This window comes from Coregonus clupeaformis, chromosome 24, assembly GCF_020615455.1.
Source record: "Coregonus clupeaformis isolate EN_2021a chromosome 24, ASM2061545v1, whole genome shotgun sequence".
Classification (NCBI taxonomy): Eukaryota; Metazoa; Chordata; class Actinopteri; order Salmoniformes; family Salmonidae; genus Coregonus; species Coregonus clupeaformis.
The window spans coordinates 17,205,183-17,223,182 of NC_059215.1; the positions used below are offsets into that span (position 1 = coordinate 17,205,183).

General features: G+C 45.8%; 1 protein-coding gene across 1 annotated transcript in view; it reads left to right on the forward strand.

The window, feature by feature from the left end:
- Window positions 1–18,000, forward strand: part of LOC121537899 (receptor tyrosine-protein kinase erbB-3) — a 51,786-nt gene that overhangs the window by 14,931 nt on the left and 18,855 nt on the right. Inside the window, exons 4-20 of the mRNA XM_041845543.1 lie at window positions 2,490–2,624; window positions 2,803–2,865; window positions 3,272–3,390; window positions 5,300–5,441; window positions 5,672–5,785; window positions 6,159–6,276; window positions 6,376–6,449; window positions 6,757–6,847; window positions 7,192–7,200; window positions 12,040–12,242; window positions 12,426–12,558; window positions 12,722–12,815; window positions 13,414–13,571; window positions 13,675–13,728; window positions 13,818–13,959; window positions 14,132–14,350; window positions 14,857–15,042. Coding sequence (XP_041701477.1) covers window positions 2,490–2,624; window positions 2,803–2,865; window positions 3,272–3,390; window positions 5,300–5,441; window positions 5,672–5,785; window positions 6,159–6,276; window positions 6,376–6,449; window positions 6,757–6,847; window positions 7,192–7,200; window positions 12,040–12,242; window positions 12,426–12,558; window positions 12,722–12,815; window positions 13,414–13,571; window positions 13,675–13,728; window positions 13,818–13,959; window positions 14,132–14,350; window positions 14,857–15,042 — 2,054 coding nt within the window. The remainder of the gene's footprint in view (window positions 1–2,489; window positions 2,625–2,802; window positions 2,866–3,271; window positions 3,391–5,299; window positions 5,442–5,671; window positions 5,786–6,158; window positions 6,277–6,375; window positions 6,450–6,756; window positions 6,848–7,191; window positions 7,201–12,039; window positions 12,243–12,425; window positions 12,559–12,721; window positions 12,816–13,413; window positions 13,572–13,674; window positions 13,729–13,817; window positions 13,960–14,131; window positions 14,351–14,856; window positions 15,043–18,000) is intronic.

Here is an 18,000-nt window from a genome sequence, read left to right on the forward strand (position 1 = left end):
TGCTTTTCCAACAGTCTTGAAGGAGTTCCCACATATGCTGAGCACTTGTTGTCTGCTTTTCCTTCACTCTGCCGTTCGACTCATCCCAAACCATGTCAATTGGGTTGAGGTCGGGGGATTGTGGAGGCCAGGTCATCTGATGCAGCACTCCATCACTCTCCTTCTTGGTAAAATATCCCTTACACAGCCTGGAGGTGTGTTGGGTCATTGTCCTATTGAAAAACAAATGATAGTCCCACTAAGCCCGAAACAGATGGGATGGCGTATTGCTGCAGAATGCTGTGGTAGCCATGCTGGTTAAGTGTGCCTTGAATTCTAATAAATCACAGACAGTGTCACCAGCAAAGCACCCCCACACCATAACATCTCCTCCTCCATGATTTACGGTGGGAACTACACATGCGGAGATCATCCGTTCACCCACATCGCGTCTCACAAAGACACAGTGGTTGGAACCAAAAATTGCCAATTTGGATTCCAGACCAAAGGACAAATTTCCACCTGTCTAATGTCCATTGCTTGTGTTTCTTGGCCCAAGCAGGTATCTTCTTTTTATTGGTGTCCTTTAGTAGTGTTTTCTTTGCAGCAATTCGACCATGAAGGCCTGATTCACACAGTCCCCTCTGAACAGTTGATGTTGAGATGTGTCTGTGACTTGAACTCTGTGAAGCATTTATTTGGGCTGCAATTTCTGAGGCTGGTAACTCTAATGAACTTATCCTCTGCAGCAGGGGTAACTCTGGGTCTTCCATTCCTGTGGTGGTCCTCATGAGAGCCAGTTTCATCATAGCGCTTGATGGTTTTTGCGACTGCACTTGAAGAAACTTTCAAAGTTCTTGAAATTTTCCGGATTGACTGACCTTCATGTCTTTAAGTAATGATGGACTGTTGTTTCTCTTTGCTTATTTGAGCTGTTCTTGCCATAATATGGACTTGATCTTTTACTAAATAGGGCTATCTTCTGTATGCCCCCCCCTACCTTGTCACAACACAACTGATTGGCTCAAACGCATTAAGAAAAAAAGAAATTCCACAAATTAACTTTTAACAAGGCACACCTGTTAATTGAAATTCATTACAGGTGACTACCTCATGAAGCTGGTTGAGAGAATGCCAAGCGTGCGCAAAGCTGTCATCAAGGAAAAGGATGGCTATTTGAATAATCTCAAATATAAAACACTTCTTTGTTTACTACATGATTCCATATGTGTTATTTCATAGTTTTGATGTTTTCACTATTATTCTACAATGTAAAAAATTGTAAAAATAAAGAAAAACCCTTGAATGAGTAGGTGTGTCCAAACTTTTGACTGGTAGTGTATATTTATGATAACTAAAGGCGTCCTACAATTCAAAATCAAATAGCTAAATGATCCGTAGTATGACCATCTTAAAACAATTCCATATGTCAGCTTCAACCCTAACTCTAGCCATAACCCTAACCCTAATCCTAGCCATAACCCTAATTTTAGCCATAACCCTAATCCTAGCCATAACCCTAACCCTAATCCTAACCATAACCCTAATTTTAGCCATAACCCTAATCCTTGCCATAACCCTAACCCTAATCCTAGCCATAACCCTAATTTTAACCATAACCCTAATCCTAGCCATAACCCTAACCCTAATCCTAGCCATAACCCTAATTTTAACCATAACCCTAATCCTAGCCATAACCCTAACCCTAATCCTTGCCATAACTCTAACCCTAATCCTTGCCATAACCCTAACCCTAATCCTTGCCATAACCCTAACCCTAATCCTAGCCATAACCCTAACCCTAATCCTTGCCATAACCCTAATTTTAGAGAGAGAACTGAAAGAGGACATATGAAATGAGGAAAAGCTAAAGAGACGTAGGAGAAATTAGAGAGGGAACAGAGGTGAAGAGGATAGATGCCAGACAGGGAGGACAAATTGTGTGGGCGGCAGGAGCCAGGAATCTCTTGTGGTTACTGTAAAACACACCACACCCTCAGTGTGCAGACAGGTGTGTAATGTAGCATGGCAGTGGAGGGGGATTAGGGGTGAGGAGGGGGTGTGAAGGGGGATTGATGGTAAAGACCTGACTAATGACTTTACTGTGAAAGCAGAGCTTCCAGTTATTCCCAACAACACTGGGTTTCACCTGTAGTTCGCGGTGTGTTTCCGTGTGTTTGTGTATGTGTCTTATATCTCACAACCCCTCCAACCTCCAAGGAGAGGTTCTGGGAGCAGCTTCTCCCTACATGCTCCAGCATGTCTTGGTTAATGTTTAATGAAAGGTTGAGTCAAACTGGAACTGTCTTAGTGTAACACGGATTTATCTTCCTCTCTCACAGTCGCTCTGTCTCTCTTTCCCTTCCTCTCTCTCTCTCTCTCTCTCTCTCTCTCTCTCTCTCTCTCTCTCTCTCTCTCTCTCTCTCTCTCTCTCTCTCTCTCTCTCTCTCTCTCTCTCTCTCTCTCTCTCTCTCTCTCTCTCTCTCTCTCTCTCTTTCTCTCGTCTACAGAGATTCTGGAGGGGGGGGTCCAGATCGTCAACAACAGGTTCCTGAGCTATGGTCCCTGGGTGAACTGGGATGACATTGTGAGGGACAGGGATAGGGCCAAGGCTCCCATTGACATCCAGTACAATGGCCAGAGAGGTCAGTGTCTGTCCACTAGAATAGGATAAGTGGTTAGAGTCTGATCTGAAAAATACAAAAAGAGATCAGGATTCCGGTTGAGATTCCGAACTCTGGCTAGACCATGAACTTTGACCTCTGTTCCTGGGTCAGCCTTTGGCTGCTATGTCTGACTGATAATAATGTTCCATGTCTGTAGGGCCTTGTCACCCCTCCTGTGGGGAGAACTGCTGGGGGTCTGGTGAAGAACACTGCCAGATCTGTGAGTTCTCTGCTTGCTCTTCATCTGGGTGTGCCACCTCTCATTCTATCTCTTTATTTTTCTCTATATCTCACCCTCTTTCTCACTCTCTCTATCTCTCACCCTCTTTCTCACTCTCTCTATCTCTCACCCTCTTTCTCACTCTCTCTATCTATCACCCTCTTTCTCACTCTATCTCTCACCCCCTTGCTCACTCTCTCTATCCCTCACCCCCTTGCTCACTCTCTCTATCCCTCACCCTCTTGCTCACTCTCTCAATCTCTCTCTTCTCTTCAATCTCTATTCATCACTCTATCTCCAACTCACATACTCTCTCTCCCCCCCCCTCTTTTTCACCACTTGTCATATATTGTCACATGCTATCATACACTATCCTGTCACTGACCCCCCTCTCTGTCCCCCTCAGTGACTAAGACGGTGTGCGCCCCTCAGTGTAACGGCCGCTGTTTTGGGACAAGCCCCAGGGACTGCTGTCACATAGAGTGTGCAGGGGGCTGCACTGGGCCTCAGGACACGGACTGCTTTGTGAGTGCTTTTCTCTCATTCTCAAAGGAGTAGGGATTTAACAGTAGTGATTTAGTGATTTAATTGAACCTTAATTGCTCAATAGAGTCCACAGGCGCGTCGCCACCATAATTACATACAGTACCAGTCAAAAGTAGTTTTTTAAACTATTTTCTACATTGTAGAATAATAGTGAAGACATCAAAACTATGAAATAACACATATGGAATCATGTAGTAACCAAAAACAAATCAAAATATATGTTATATTTGAGATTCGTCAAATAGCCACCCTTTGCCTTGATGACAGCTTTGCACACTCTTGACATTCTCTCAACCAGCTTCATCAGGTAGTCACCTGGAATGCATTTCAATTAACAGGTGTGCCTTCTTAAAAGTTAATTTGTGGAATTTCTTTCCTTCTTAACACGTTTGAGCCAATCAGTTGTGTTGTGACAAGGTAGGGGGGGTATACAGAAGATAGCCCTATTTGGAAAAAGGCCAAGTCCATATTATGGCAAGAACAGCTCAAATAAGCAAAGAGAAACGAAAGTCCATCATTACTTTAAGACATGAAGGTCAGTCAATCTGGAAAGTTTCAAGAACTTTGAATGTTTCTTCAAGTGCAGTCGCAAAAACCATCAAGCGCTATGATGAAACTGGCTCTCATGAGGACCGCCACAGGAATAGAAGACCCAGAGTTACCTCTGCTGCAGAGTAAAAGTTCATTAGCGTTACCAGCCTCAGAAATTGCAGCCCACATAAATGCTTCACAGAGTTCAAGTAACAGACACATCTCAACATCAACTGTTCAAAGGGGACTGTGTGAATCAGGCATTCATGGTCGAATTGCTGCAAAGAAACCACTACTAAAGGACACCAATAATAAGAAGAGACCTGCTTGGGCCAAGAAACACGAGCAATGGACATTAGGCCGGTGGAAATGTGTCCTTTGGTCTGGAGTCCAAATGGGAGATTTTTGGTTCCAACCGCTGTGTCTTTGTGAGATGCGGTGTGGGTGAACGGATGATCTCCGCGTGTGTATTTCCCACCGTAAAGCATGGAGGAGGAGATGTTATGGTGTGGGGGTGCTTTGCTGGTGACACTGTCTGTGATTTATTTAGAATTCAAAGCACATTTAACCAGCATGGCTACCACAGCATTCTACAACGATATGCCATCCCATCTGGTTTGGGCTTAGTGGGACTATCATTTGTTTTTCAACAGGACAATGACCCAACACACCTCCAGGCTGTGTAAGGGCTATTTTACCAAGAAGGAGAGTAATGGAGTGCTGCATCAGATGACCTGGCCTCCACAATCCCCCGACCTCAACCCAATTGAGATGGTTTGGGATGAGTCAAACCACAGAGTGAAGGAAAAGCAGACAACAAGTGCTCAGCATATGTGGGAACTCCTTCAAGACTGTTGGAAAAGCATTCCAGGTGAAGCTGGTTGAGAGAATGCCAAGAGTGTGCAAAGCTGTCATCAAGGCGAAGGGTGGCTATTTGAAGAATCTCAAATATAAAATATATTTTGATTTGTTTAACACTTTTTTTGTTTACTACATGATTCCATATGTGTTATTTCATAGTTTTGATATCTTCACTATTATTCTACAATGTAAAAAATAGTAAAAATAAAGAAAAACCCTTGAATGAGTAGGTGTGTCCAAACTTTTGACTGGTAGTGTATATAGGACCCTCATTGAATTTGCTTCTTATTGAGTTATCAAGTCGTGGACATATGTCACAACACCAACTGTATGTCACACACAGCTTTGAGGCTTTGAACTGTGTAGCGCAGTTTTGTAACAGCTGATGAAGTAGCTCATTTACAGTAAGAAAGCTAATATAGAGGACTTCATGAGAAGGTTCATGATTCATTCTAAATTCCTGTGCGTGTGTGTGTGTCTACCTCCCTACTCTCAGGCGTGCAGTCACTTCAACGACTCAGGCTCCTGTGTGCCCCAGTGTCCCCAGACTCTGATTTACAACAAGCAGACGTTTCAGATGGAGACGAACCCAAATGCCAAGTATCAGTACGGATCCATCTGTGTCTCCCACTGCCCCAGTGAGTACCCTTGTGTGTGTGTGTGTGTGTGTGTTCATGTGTGTTTGTGTTTTTATCTATATTCTCACATTCTTCCTCTTGTGTTCTCGTACTGAACTGGTATCTGTGTATTTTCTAAACACTGAACCAGCCAAGTGACAACAAGAACATCCAAGCCACTGCATGGTTCTGAATGAATGTGAATAGATGCCTATGTCTCTTCACTCCTCTGCCCTCTGTCCCCCATACAGCACACTTCGTGGTGGACGGCAGCTCCTGTGTGAGCGGCTGTCCTCCAGACAAGAAGGAGGTGGAGAGGAGTGGTCAGAGGCAGTGTGAGCTCTGTGGAGGACTGTGCCCTAAAGGTAATCCAACACAGTCAATACACTAACACACCCTGGCCCAATCCCAGATAGTCTGTCCTCGATTCTGCCTACTTGTCAAAACACGTTAGAGGTGAAGGTCTGAGGTCCCTCTGAGTTTTGAGAAGGAGGAGAGGAGGAAAGGATGTGAGGAAATGAGGAAAGAATATTGAGAAATAGTCCCTGTAGTGACTACAGTCACTTTCAATGGTTGACTAATAGCTGCGAGATTAAGGTTGTTTGTGCAGGAATTTCATGCTGTTATTTTTGGTAGTTTCGACATAGCTGTTGAGTTCATCTTCATACACAAGCCTGCAAGGGACAGAGCCTGAGCACAGACAGACACATTGATTGATTGATTGATTCCCAAAATTAGCCTGTGAGGGCACAGGTCCTGAGCATAGACAGACTGTGGACTCCAGTAACATTGACAGCTTCATCAACTGCACCAAGATACAGGGCAGTCTGCACTTCCTGGTCACAGGGATCCTTGGGTAAGTGAGTTCATCACACTGGAAGTGTTGTAGTTTGATTGCTGCATTATGTAGCATTATCAGTACATGTACAGTAGATGTGCTCTGTGTATTTTTCAGTGATGACTATAAGAATATCCCACCTCTGGACCCTAAGAAGCTGGAGGTCTTCCGCTCTGTGCAGGAGATAACAGGTGTGTGTGTGTGTGTGTGTGTGTGTGTGTGTGTGTGTGTGTGTGTGTGTGTGTGTGTGTGTGTGTGTGTGTGTGTGTGTGTGTGTGTGTGTGTGTGTGCGTGCGTGCGTATTTGTGTGTGTGAGAAAGTCCATATTTCTGAATAACTATAATCCCATACAGTATGTTGCTTTGTTGTTATACAGTATAACCAGAAATTGAAATCCCAGTTTGTCCACCTTTTCACAGCCACAGTCTGTCCACCATGTGAGTGTGTATATTTGCACTCGTGTATACTATGTTTGCTTGCCCATTGTCTAATGTCCAGATATCCTAGCCATCCAGTCGTGGCCTAAAGAGCTGTCGGATCTGTCAGTTTTCTCCAGTCTCACCACCATACAGGGAAGATCTCTTCACAAGTAAGGCAGTGTGTGTGTGTGTGTGTGTGTGTGTGTGTGTGTGTGTGTGTGTGTGTGTGCGTGTTTGTGTGCGTATGCACGTGTGACTGCATGTGTGTGTATGTGTGTGTGAAAGAAAGTCCATATTTCTATATAACTCAAATCTCATTCTGTTTTGTTATATAACTTGATCATGTAATTTAATCCACCCAGTCTGTTTGCTTTAATAATACCAGAAGCTGCTTTTTCTGTCAACAGCTCATGTCAAGCCCCCTGTCATGCATGTCACTAGAGCATGTAATCTCTCTATCTCTCTTTTTGTGTCTCACCCTCCTGTCCCCTCTGCTCCTGATGTCTCTCTCCAGCGCAAAGAGGTATGGACTGAACTTTTTGCTAAACCAAAGCATGGCCTTAAGGCTGACTAACACAGATAGTTTGTTACTGTGATGTTGCAATATCTTAATGAAACTACCTATTGCAGTTTTAGTTTCCACCACAAATAAATGTTTATTTAATTTAATTTGTTGTTCTAGTCTCCTTCTGAGGTTTAAGGATGCTTTTTTTCTGTAAGAGGTAAATTGATGATGCAGTATGTGGCTGCGTTTACACAGGCAGCCCAATTCTGATATTTTTTCCACTAATTGGTCTTTTGACCAATCAAATCAGATCTTTTCACATCAGCTCTTTTTCAGAGCTGATCTGATTGGTCAAGAGACCAATTAGTTTTAAAAAATATCAGAATTGGGGGCTACCTGTCTAAATGCAGCCAGGTCTTTTCTCACCAACTGCGTTGCAGTCTTTTTGTCCGAATTCCGAAAAAAACAGATTCCAATTATGACACACTAAACAATTCACACGAAGTCTGATGCGTTTTTCCCTCCACTTTTTGGTTAAATTTTTCAGAACGTCACCAACACTGCTGCGGTCATTCTCAGTGACAATATGTTCAATTTCATCAAAGTGGCTAAAGAGGATGCAGTAATGAGAGAAAAATCATATACTACTGGAAAAATAATATGCTACTGAAAATATTAGGATGAATCATGAAAGGAACTTGGCTTCATTCCGTTGTAACCCATTTAATAAGAGAGGAAACGTAAAAATAGCACCTGTCGTCATTCCTCGCACATATGCTGACCAGCATGACACTTGCTGCCTACAGTTTTATTTCTATCTGATTAAAGAGATGAAGTCCAGACAGGCTTATTTTTGGAAACTTTCTGAATGGACATAGAGAATTAGCTCATACACGCACACCCACCTACCTAAAAGGACCCATCAATCAAAGCCGTCTGCAGCGCATCTTACATAAGCAAATCACATTTATTATTTCCCAAAACTGTATTAAAAACCTTGCCTTAGCCTCAAATCGTTTCTGTAGGATATCAAAAATGAGTCTACATTATAGAATAATGCTAAATCAATATAGCCGATCATATAAATTGACGAGGAAAGTTTTAAGGGGGTTAGAGAGACAGCTGTGATATAGGCTATATGAAGATTAAATTGACAACCATTAGAAAATAGAAACCTGTTCCCTTCTTGCTCAATTCATGCATCTCCACTGGCCTATCTCTTCCCCCTCTCTATAGCTCTTGAACGTGTAGCCTATATATAGACAATGAACAGCAATATATACTCAGTGGCCATCTAGTACTGGGCCGGAACCCCCTTTTCTTCCAGAACAGCCTGAATTCTTTGTGGCATGGAAACGTTGCTCAAAAACATTCCCCACACCATTACACCACCGCCACCAGCCTGTACCGTTGACACCAGGCAGGATGGGGCCAAGGACTCATGCTGCTTACGCCAAATCCTGACTCTGCCATCAGCATGACTCAACAGGAACCGGGATTCGTCGCACCAGGCAATGTTTTTCCACTCCTCAATTGTCCAGTGTTGGTGATCACGTACCCACTGGAGCTGCTTCTTCTTGTTTTTAACTGATAGGAGTGGAACCCAGTGTGGTCATCTGCTGTAATAGCCCATCCATGACAAGGACCAACGAGTTGTGCGTTCCAAGATGCCGTTCTGCACACCACTGTTGTACTGCACCGTTATTTGCCTCATAGCTTGCACAATTCTTGCCATTCTCCTTCGACCTCTCTCATCAATGAGCTGTTTTCGCCCACAGGACTGCCGCTGACTGGAGGTTTTTTGTTTGTCGCACCATTCTCGGTAAACCCTAGACACTGTCGTGTGTGAAAAGGCCAGGAGGCCGGCCGTTTCTGAAAAACTGAAACCAGCGCACCTGGCACCGACGATCATACCACGCTCAAAGTCGCTTTTGACCATTCTAATGTTCAATTGAATGGTAACTGAATGCCTCGATGCCTGTCTGCCTGCGTTATATAGCAAGCCATGGCCACGTGACTGACTGTCTGTAGGAGCGAACCATTTTCGTGAACGGGGTTGTGTACCTAATAAACTGGCCACTAAGTGTAGTTAGAAACGTATTTTAAGGTCTATTTAAGGAGAGAAGTATTGATCGATTCTCTTGCTTGCTGAGTGGCTATAAAATAGGCTACAGTGTTGGCAATGAACTGGAGGGGAAGTTTGAATGGAGAGAGTGACGTGTAGCTCTGGTGTGATCACATTGGATAAATTGATACATTGCTGCACTGCTGCATAGCAAACGTCAAAATAAGGATAAATAAAATCATTAATTCATTAATCCACACAACGAACCAAAAAGTGGGGGAAAAAAGTATTTAGTCAGCCACCAATTGTGCAAGTTCTCCCACTTAAAAAGATGAGAGATGCCTGTAATTTTCATCACAGGTACACGTCAACTATGACAGACAAATTGAGGAAAAGAAATCCAGAAAATCACATTGTAGGATTTTTTATGAAGTTATTTGCAAATCATGGTGGAAAATAAGTATTTGGTCACCTACAAACAAGCAAGATTTCTGGCTCTCACAGACCTGTAACTTCTTCTTTAAGAGGCTCCTCTGTCCTACACTCGTTACCTGTATTAATGGCACCTGTTTGAACTTGTTATCAGTATAAAAGACAAAATTATAGACTGATAATTTCTTTGTCAGTGGGCAAACGTACAAAATCAGCAGGGGATCAAATACTTTTTTCCCTCACTGTATATACGTAGTTCCCTGTAGCTCAGTTGGTAGAGCATGGTGCTTGCAACACCAGGGTTGTGGGTTCGTTTCCCACGGGGGGCCAGTATGAAAATGTATGCACTCACTAACTGTAAGTCGCTCTGGATAAGAGCGTCAGCTAAATGACAAAAATGTAAAAAAAAATATATGTATATATACAGTGGAGAAAAAAGTATTTAGTCAGCCACCAATTGTGCAAGTTCTCCCACTTAAAAAGATGAGAGAGGCCTGTAATTTTCATCATAGGTACACGTCAACTATGACAGACAAAATGAGAAAAACAAATCCAGAAAATCACATTGTAGGATTTTAAATGAATTTATTTGCAAGTTATGGTGGAAAATAAGTATTTGGTCAATAACAAAAGTTTCTCAATACTTTGTTATATACCCTTTGTTGGCAATGACACAGGTCAAACGTTTTCTGTAAGTCTTCACAAGGCTTTCACACACTGTTGCTGGTATTTTGGCCCATTCCTCCATGCAGATCTCCTCTAGAGCAGTGATGTTTTGGGGCTGTCGCTGGGCAACACGGACTTTCAACTCCCTCCAAAGATTTTCTATGGGGTTGAGATCTGGAGACTGGCTAGGCCACTCCAGGACCTTGAAATGCTTCTTACGAAGCCACTCCTTCGTTGTCGGGCGGTGTGTTAGGGTTCATTGTCATGCTGAAAGACCCAGCCACGTTTCATCCTCAATACCCTTGCTGATGGAAGGAGGTTTTCACTCAAAATCTCATGATACATGGCCCCATTCATTCTTTCCTTTACACGGATCAGTCGTCCTGGTCCCTTTGCAGAAAAACAGCCCCAAAGCATGATGTTTCCACCCCCATGCTTCACAGTAGGTATGGTGTCCTTTGGATGCAACTCAGCATTCTTTGTCCTCCAAACACGACAAGTTGAGTTTTTACCAAAAAGTTATATTTTGGTTTCATCTGACCATATGACATTCTCCCAATCCTCTTCTGGATCATCCAAATGCACTCTAGCAAACTTCAGACGGGCCTGGACATGTACTGGCTTAAGCAGGGGGACACGTCTGGCACTGCAGGATTTGAGTCCCTGGCGGCGTAGTGTGTTACTGATGGTAGGCTTTGTTACTTTGGTCCCAGCTCTCTGCAGGTCATTCACTAGGTCCCCCCGTGTGGTTCTGGGATTTTTGCTCACCGTTCTTGTGATCATTTTGACCCCACGGGGTGAGATCTTGCGTGGAGCCCCAGATCGAGGGAGATTATCAGTGGTCTTGTATGTCTTCCATTTCCTAATAATTGCTCCCACAGTTGATTTCTTCAAACCAAGCTGCTTACCTTTTGCAGATTCAGTCTTCCCAGCCTGGTGCAGGTCTACAATTTTGTTTCTGGTGTCCTTTGACAGCTCTTTGGTCTTGGCCATTGTGGAGTTTGGAGTGTGACTGTTTGAGGTTGTGGACAGGTGTCTTTTATACTGATAACAAGTTCAAACAGGTGCCATTAATACAGGTAACGAGTGGAGGACAGAGGAGCCTCTTAAAGAAGAAGTTACAGGTCTGTGAGAGCCAGAAATCTTGCTTGTTTGTAGGTGACCAAATACTTATTTTCCACCATGATTTGCAAATAAATTCATTAAAAATCCTACAATGTGATTTTCTGGATTTCTTTTCCTCAATTTGTCTGTCATAGTTGACGTGTACCTATGATGAAAATGACAGGCCTCTTTCATCTTTTTAAGTGGGAGAACTTGCACAATTGGTGGCTGACTAAATACTTTTTTTCCCCACTGTACCTCTCAGTGACATTGCTGCACTGATGCATTAAAAACGTCAAAAACAGGCAGAGAGAAATGCATTCATTCACGCAACGAACCCACAGACCTGTCAGTGGCAATATCCCAGATAACATGTTCTATTGGTGAACAGCTTATTTTCTCGTGAGAAAATATCTAAAAAAACGAACCTGCTCCAAATAAATAATGGACGATATTTCGCAATTGGTGTGAACGGTGTCGTAAACAAGACGTGCTTGTCTTTTATTTCGTCTGAGTAACGGACTTGGTGAGAAAGGGCCATTAGAGGGTGTTTTACCAATCTCAAACTTTTATTTTCTCCTCTCCTCCAGGCGTTTCTCTCTGATGGTCATGCGTGTTGCGTCCATCACCTCTCTGGGTCTGCGTTCCCTGGGAGAGATCAGTGACGGCAACGTGTACCTCAGCCACAACGCCAACCTGTGTTACCACCACACTGTCAACTGGACACGCCTGTTCACCGGGCACGTCACACGCCTCAACGACATCAAGGACAACAAGCCTCTGAGAGAGTGTGGTGAGGCTGGGCTGAAAAGCATGAGAGAGACATCTCAGCTACTAGCTGTTTTAATCTTGCAGGGCCATATTCTGACCTGAGATCGGCACGCTGAATTCCAATTTTTGAGTTGAAGTCAATTAAGTGAAAGTCAGAGTTGCATGGATTTATCTCAACTACGAATCATGGTGTTGTTGTTTACAGTTGAGGAGGGTCACGTGTGTGACCCACTGTGTTCAGACTCAGGCTGCTGGGGCCTGGGGTCCGACCAGTGTCTCTCCTGCAGGAACCACAGCAGAGACGCTACCTGTGTGGCACACTGCAACTTCTACACAGGGTCAGTGGGAGGGACCGTTATGTGTGTGTGTGTGTGTGTGTTACTTGTGTGTGAGAGAGAGAGAGAGGAAGAAAATTTGAGATAGAGAGTTGGTTGGGTGTGTGTGTGTGTCTTGTGTGTCTGTGTAATTAACCATCCCTCTGTTGTGTCCCTCCACCACCAGTCAGCCCAGGGAGTTTGCGGGGCCGAAGGGGGAGTGTGTCGCCTGTCATCCAGAATGTCAACCGCAGGATGGGAGGGATAGCTGCACTGGACCGGTATACAAACACTATTTTTCTCTCTCTCTCTATCATTCTCTCTCTTTCTTCCCATCTCTCTCTCTCGTCCTCTTGATCTCTCTCTCAATCCCGCTAGCAACTAACCCTCACTGCTAGCTTCACATATACAGTCTATAAGTGGAAGGATAGAAAGGATCATGGCTGAGATCTAATGCTCTGTTCTTGGCTTTTCATTCTCTCCCTCTCTCTCTCCCCTCCCTCTCTCTCTCCCCCTCTCTGTCTGTCTCTCTCCCCACTTTCTTTCTCCCCCTCTCTCTCTCTCGCTCTCTGTCTCTCTCTCTCTCCCCTCTCTCTCTCCCTCTCTCTCCCCTCCCTCTCGCTCTCCCCCTCTCTGTCTGACTCTCTCCCTACCTTCTTTCTCTCCCTCTCTCTCTCTCTCCCTCCCCCCTCCCCCCTCTCCACTTCCCCTCTCTCTCTGTCTCTCTCTCCCCCTCTCTGTCTCTCTCTCTCCCTCCCTCTCTCTCTCCCTCTCTCTCCCCTCCCTCTCTCTCTCCCCCTCTGTCTGTCTCGCTCCCCCCCTTTTCTCCATCCCCCCCCTCTCTCTCTCCCCTCCCCCCCATTTCTCTCTCTCTCTCAGGGGTCTGATGAGTGTGTGGTGTGTTCTAGTCTGAGAGACGGTCCTCACTGTGTGTCCTCCTGCCCCAGTGGGGTGAACGGAGAGAGGGGGCAGTTCATCTACAAATACCCCAACAAGGACAGCTACTGTGAGCCCTGCCATGTCAACTGCACTCAGGGGTTAGTGATGTGGGTGTGTGCATGCGTGTGTGTGTGTGTGTGTGTGTGTGTGTGTGTGTGTGTGTGCGCGCGCAGTAGAGTGACGCTGTGCATCTTGTTGCAGGTGTTCAGGTCCAAGGTTGAGTGACTGTATAGACAACACTAGACACTCCAGTAGGTGAGTGTCTCCCCCTGCTGGTGGTTATATGAACACACACACACCCCACTCAAACACACACCAGACATTTATCAATTTTTCTCCTGTAGCACTCAGATCACAGGGATAGCGTTGGGAGTGCCGGCTGCCCTCATAGTCTGCCTGGCATTGTTTGTGTTGGGTATGCTGTACCACCGTGGCCTGGCCATCCGCAGGAAGAGAGCCATGAGGAGGTACCTGGAGAGTGAGGAGGTGAGAGGAAACTACTCACTTGAAAATACATGTCAAATTCAATATAAATACTGTTGTATCTCTACAGCATAACTGAAAGTAAGTTGTGGGACATATTGGACATATCCAAAAAATTCTATCCAAACTTGCAGTATGTGCTAAAATGTAACTTGTCTGTGTGTGTTGTTAAAAGAGTTTTGAGCCGCTGGGGCCAGGAGAGAAAGGGGCTAAGGTTCATGCCCGGATCCTGAGGGCCCCAGAGCTGAAGAAGGTCAAAGCCCTCGGCTCTGGAGTGTTTGGCACCGTACATAAAGGCCTGTGGATCCCTGAGGGAGACTCAGTGAAGATTCCTGTGGCCATTAAGACCATCCAGGACCGCACAGGCAGACAGAACTTCACTGAGATCACCGATGTAAGAATCCCACACTCATAACACACCGATACTCAGTAACTATACTAACGTCTGAACAGAATCCCACACTCATAACACACCGATACTCAGTAACTATACTAACGTCTGAACAGAATCCCACACTCATAACACACCGATACTCAGTAACTATACTAACGTCTGAACAGAATCCCACACTCATAACACACCGATACTCAGTAACTATACTAACGTCTGAACAGAATCCCACACTCATAACACACCGATACTCAGTAACTATACTAACGTCTGAACAGAATCCACCAGAATTCCTAGTCACCAGATCTGTTTGTGTAAAGGAGGTGGGGTTTATTGAAGAGTAACCTTGCATGAGACCTACATACTTGTGTTAGCTCCCTGAGCTAATGCCTGGGCTTTAGCTCAGCAAGCTAACACAGTCTTGTGGTGCGTAGGAGACCCTGTCTGATCTCTCTCTCTCTCTCTCTCTCTCTCTCTCTCTTGTTCTCTCTGTGTGTCCTCCTGTGCAGCACATGTTGTCCATGGGCAGTCTGGACCACCCGTATATCCTCAGGCTCTTAGGTGTCTGTCCAGGTGCCAGTCTCCAGCTGGTCACCCAGCTCAGCAGCCAGGGGTCCTTACTGAAGCACATCAGGCACCACAGGGACAACCTGGATCCACAGAGGCTCCTCAACTGGTGTGTACAGATAGCTAAGGTGAGGTCACGATCACTAAAGGATAGAACCATTTTTGGTTCCATGACCTTTTCACCTCAAAGAATCCAGAACATTTACATTTACATTTCCATAATTTAGCAGACGCTCTTATCCAGAGCGACTTACAAATTGGTGCATTAAACTTATGATAGCCAGTGGGACAACCACTTTTTTTTTCTTTTTTTTTATGGGGGGTGGGGGGGGGGATTACTTTATACTATTCCAGGTATTCCTTAAAGAGGTAGTATTTCAAGTGTCTCCGGAAGGTGGTCAGTGACTCCGCTGTGCTGGCGTCGTGGGGGAGCTTGTTCCACCATTGGGGTGCCAGAGCAGCAAATAGTTTTGACTGGGCTGAGCGGGAACTGTGCTTCCGTAGAGGTAGGGGGGCTAGCAGGACAGAGGTGGATGAACGTAGTGCCCTCGTTTGGGTGTAGGGTCTGATCAGAGCCTGAAGGTAAGGAGGTGCCGTTCCCCTCACAGCTCCGTAGGCAAGCACCATGATCTTATAGTAGATGCGAGCCTCAACTGGAAGCCAGTGGAGTGTGCGGAGGAGCGGGGTGACATGAGAGAACTGGAAGGTCGAACACCAGACGGGCTGCAGCGTTCTGGATAAGTTGTAGGGGTTTAATGGCACAGGCAGGGAGCCCAGCCAACAGCGAGTTGCAGTAATCCAGACGGGAGATGAAAGTGCCTGGATTAGGACCTGTGCCACTTTCTGTGTAAGGTAGGGTCGTACTCTGCGAATGTTGTAGAGCATGAACCTGCAGGATCGGGTCACCGCTTTGATGTTAGCGGAGAACGACAGGGTGTTGTCCAGGGTCACGCCAAGGTTCTTTGCACTCTGAGAGGAGGACACAATGGAGTTGTCAACCGTGATGGCGAGATCATGGAGGGGGCAGTCCTTCCCCGGGAGGAAGAGCAGCTCCGTCTTGCCGAGATTCAGCTTGAGGTGTTGATCCGACATCCACACTGATATGTCTGCAAGACAGGCAGAGATGCGATTCGCCACCTGGTTATCAGAAGGGGGAAAGGAGAAAATTAATTGTGTGTCGTCTGCGTAGCAATGATAGGAGAGACCATGTGAGGATATGACACAGCCAAGTGACTTGGTGTATAGAGAGAATAGGAGAGGGCCTAGAACTGAGCCTTGGGGGACACCAGTGGTGAGAGCACATGGTGCGGAGACAGATTCTCGCCACGCCACCTGGTAGGAGCGACCTGTCAGGTAGGACGCAATCCAAGAGTAAGCAGCGCCGGAGATGCCCAACTCGGAGAGGGTGGAGAGGAGGATCTGATGGTTCACAGTATCAAAGGCAGCGGATAGGTCTAGAAGGATAAGAGCAGAGGAGAGAGAGTTGGCTTTAGCAGTGCGGAGAGCCTCCGTGACACAGAGAAGAGCAGTCTCAGTTGAATGACCAGTCTTGAAACCTGACTGGTTTGGATCAAGAAGGTAATTCTGAGAGAGATAGCAGGAGAGTTGGCTAGAGACGGCACGCTCAAGAGTTTTGGAGAGAAAAGAAAGAAGGGATACTGGTCTGTAGTTGTTGACATCGGAGGGATCGAGTGTAGGTTTTTTGAGGAGGGGTGCAACTCTCGCTCTCTTGAAGACAGAAGGGACATGGCCAGCGGTCAAGGATGAGTTGATGAGCGAGGTGAGGTAAGGGAGAAGGTCTCCGGAAATGGTCTGGAGAAGAGAGGAGGGGATAGGGTCAAGCGGGCAGGTTGTTGGGCGGCCGGCCGTCACAAGTCGCAAGATTTCATCTGGAGAGAGAGGGGAGAAAGAAGTCAAAGCATAGGGTAGGGCAGTGTCATTTGACTTAATAAATGAGGATCGGATGTCGTCAACCTTCTTTTCAAAATGGTTGACAAAGTTATCCACAGAGAGGGAGGAGGGAGGGGGAGGAGGAGGAGGATTCAGCAGGGAGGAGAAGGTGGCAAAGAGCTTCCTAGGGTTAGAGGCAGAGGCTTGAAATTTAGAGTGGTAGAAAGTGGCTTTGGCAGCGGAAACAGAGGAAGAGAATGTAGAGAGGAGGGAGTGAAAAGATGACAGGTCCGCAGGGAGTCTAGTTTTCCTCCATTTCTGCTCGGCTGCCCGGAGCCCTCTTCTGTGAGCTCGCAATGAGTCGTCAAGCCACGGAGCAGGAGGGGAGGACCGAGCCGGCCGGGAGGATAGGGGACATAGAGAGTCAAAAGATGCAGAAAGGGAGGAGAGGAGGGTTGAGGAGGCAGAATCAGGAGATTGGAGGGAGAAGGAATTAGCAGAGGGAAGAGATGATAGGATGGAAGAGGAGAGAGTAGCGGGAGAGAGAGAGCGAAGGTTGCGACGGCACATTACCATCTGAGTAGGGGCAGAGTGAGTAGTGTTGGAGGAGAGCGAGAGAGAAAAGGATACAAAGTAGTGGTCGGAGACTTGGAGGGGAGTTGCAGTGAGATTAGTAGAAGAACAGCATCTAGTAAAGATGAGGTCAAACGTATTGCCTGCCTTGTGAGTAGGGGGGGACGGTGAGAGGGTGAGGTCAAAAGAGGAAAGGAGTGGAAAGAAGGAGGCAGAGAGAAATGAGTCAAAGGCAGATGTAGGGAGGTTAAAGTCACCCAGAACTGTAAGGGGTGAGCCATCCTCAGGAAAGGAACTTATCAAGGCATCAAGCTCATTGATGAACTCTCCAAGGGAACCTGGAAGGCGATAAATGACAAGGATGTTAAGCTTGAATGGGCTAGTGACTGTGACAGCATAGAATTCAAATGAGGAGATAGACAGATGGGTCAGGGGAAAAAGAGAGAATGTCCACTTGGGAGAGATGAGGATTCCTGTGCCACCGCCGCGCTGACCAGATGCTCTTGGGTATGCGAGAACACATGGTTAGACGAGGAAAGAGCAGTAGGAGTAGCAGTGTTTTCTGTGGTAATCCATGTTTCCGTCAGCGCCAAGAAGTCGAGGGACTGGAGGGTAGCATAGGC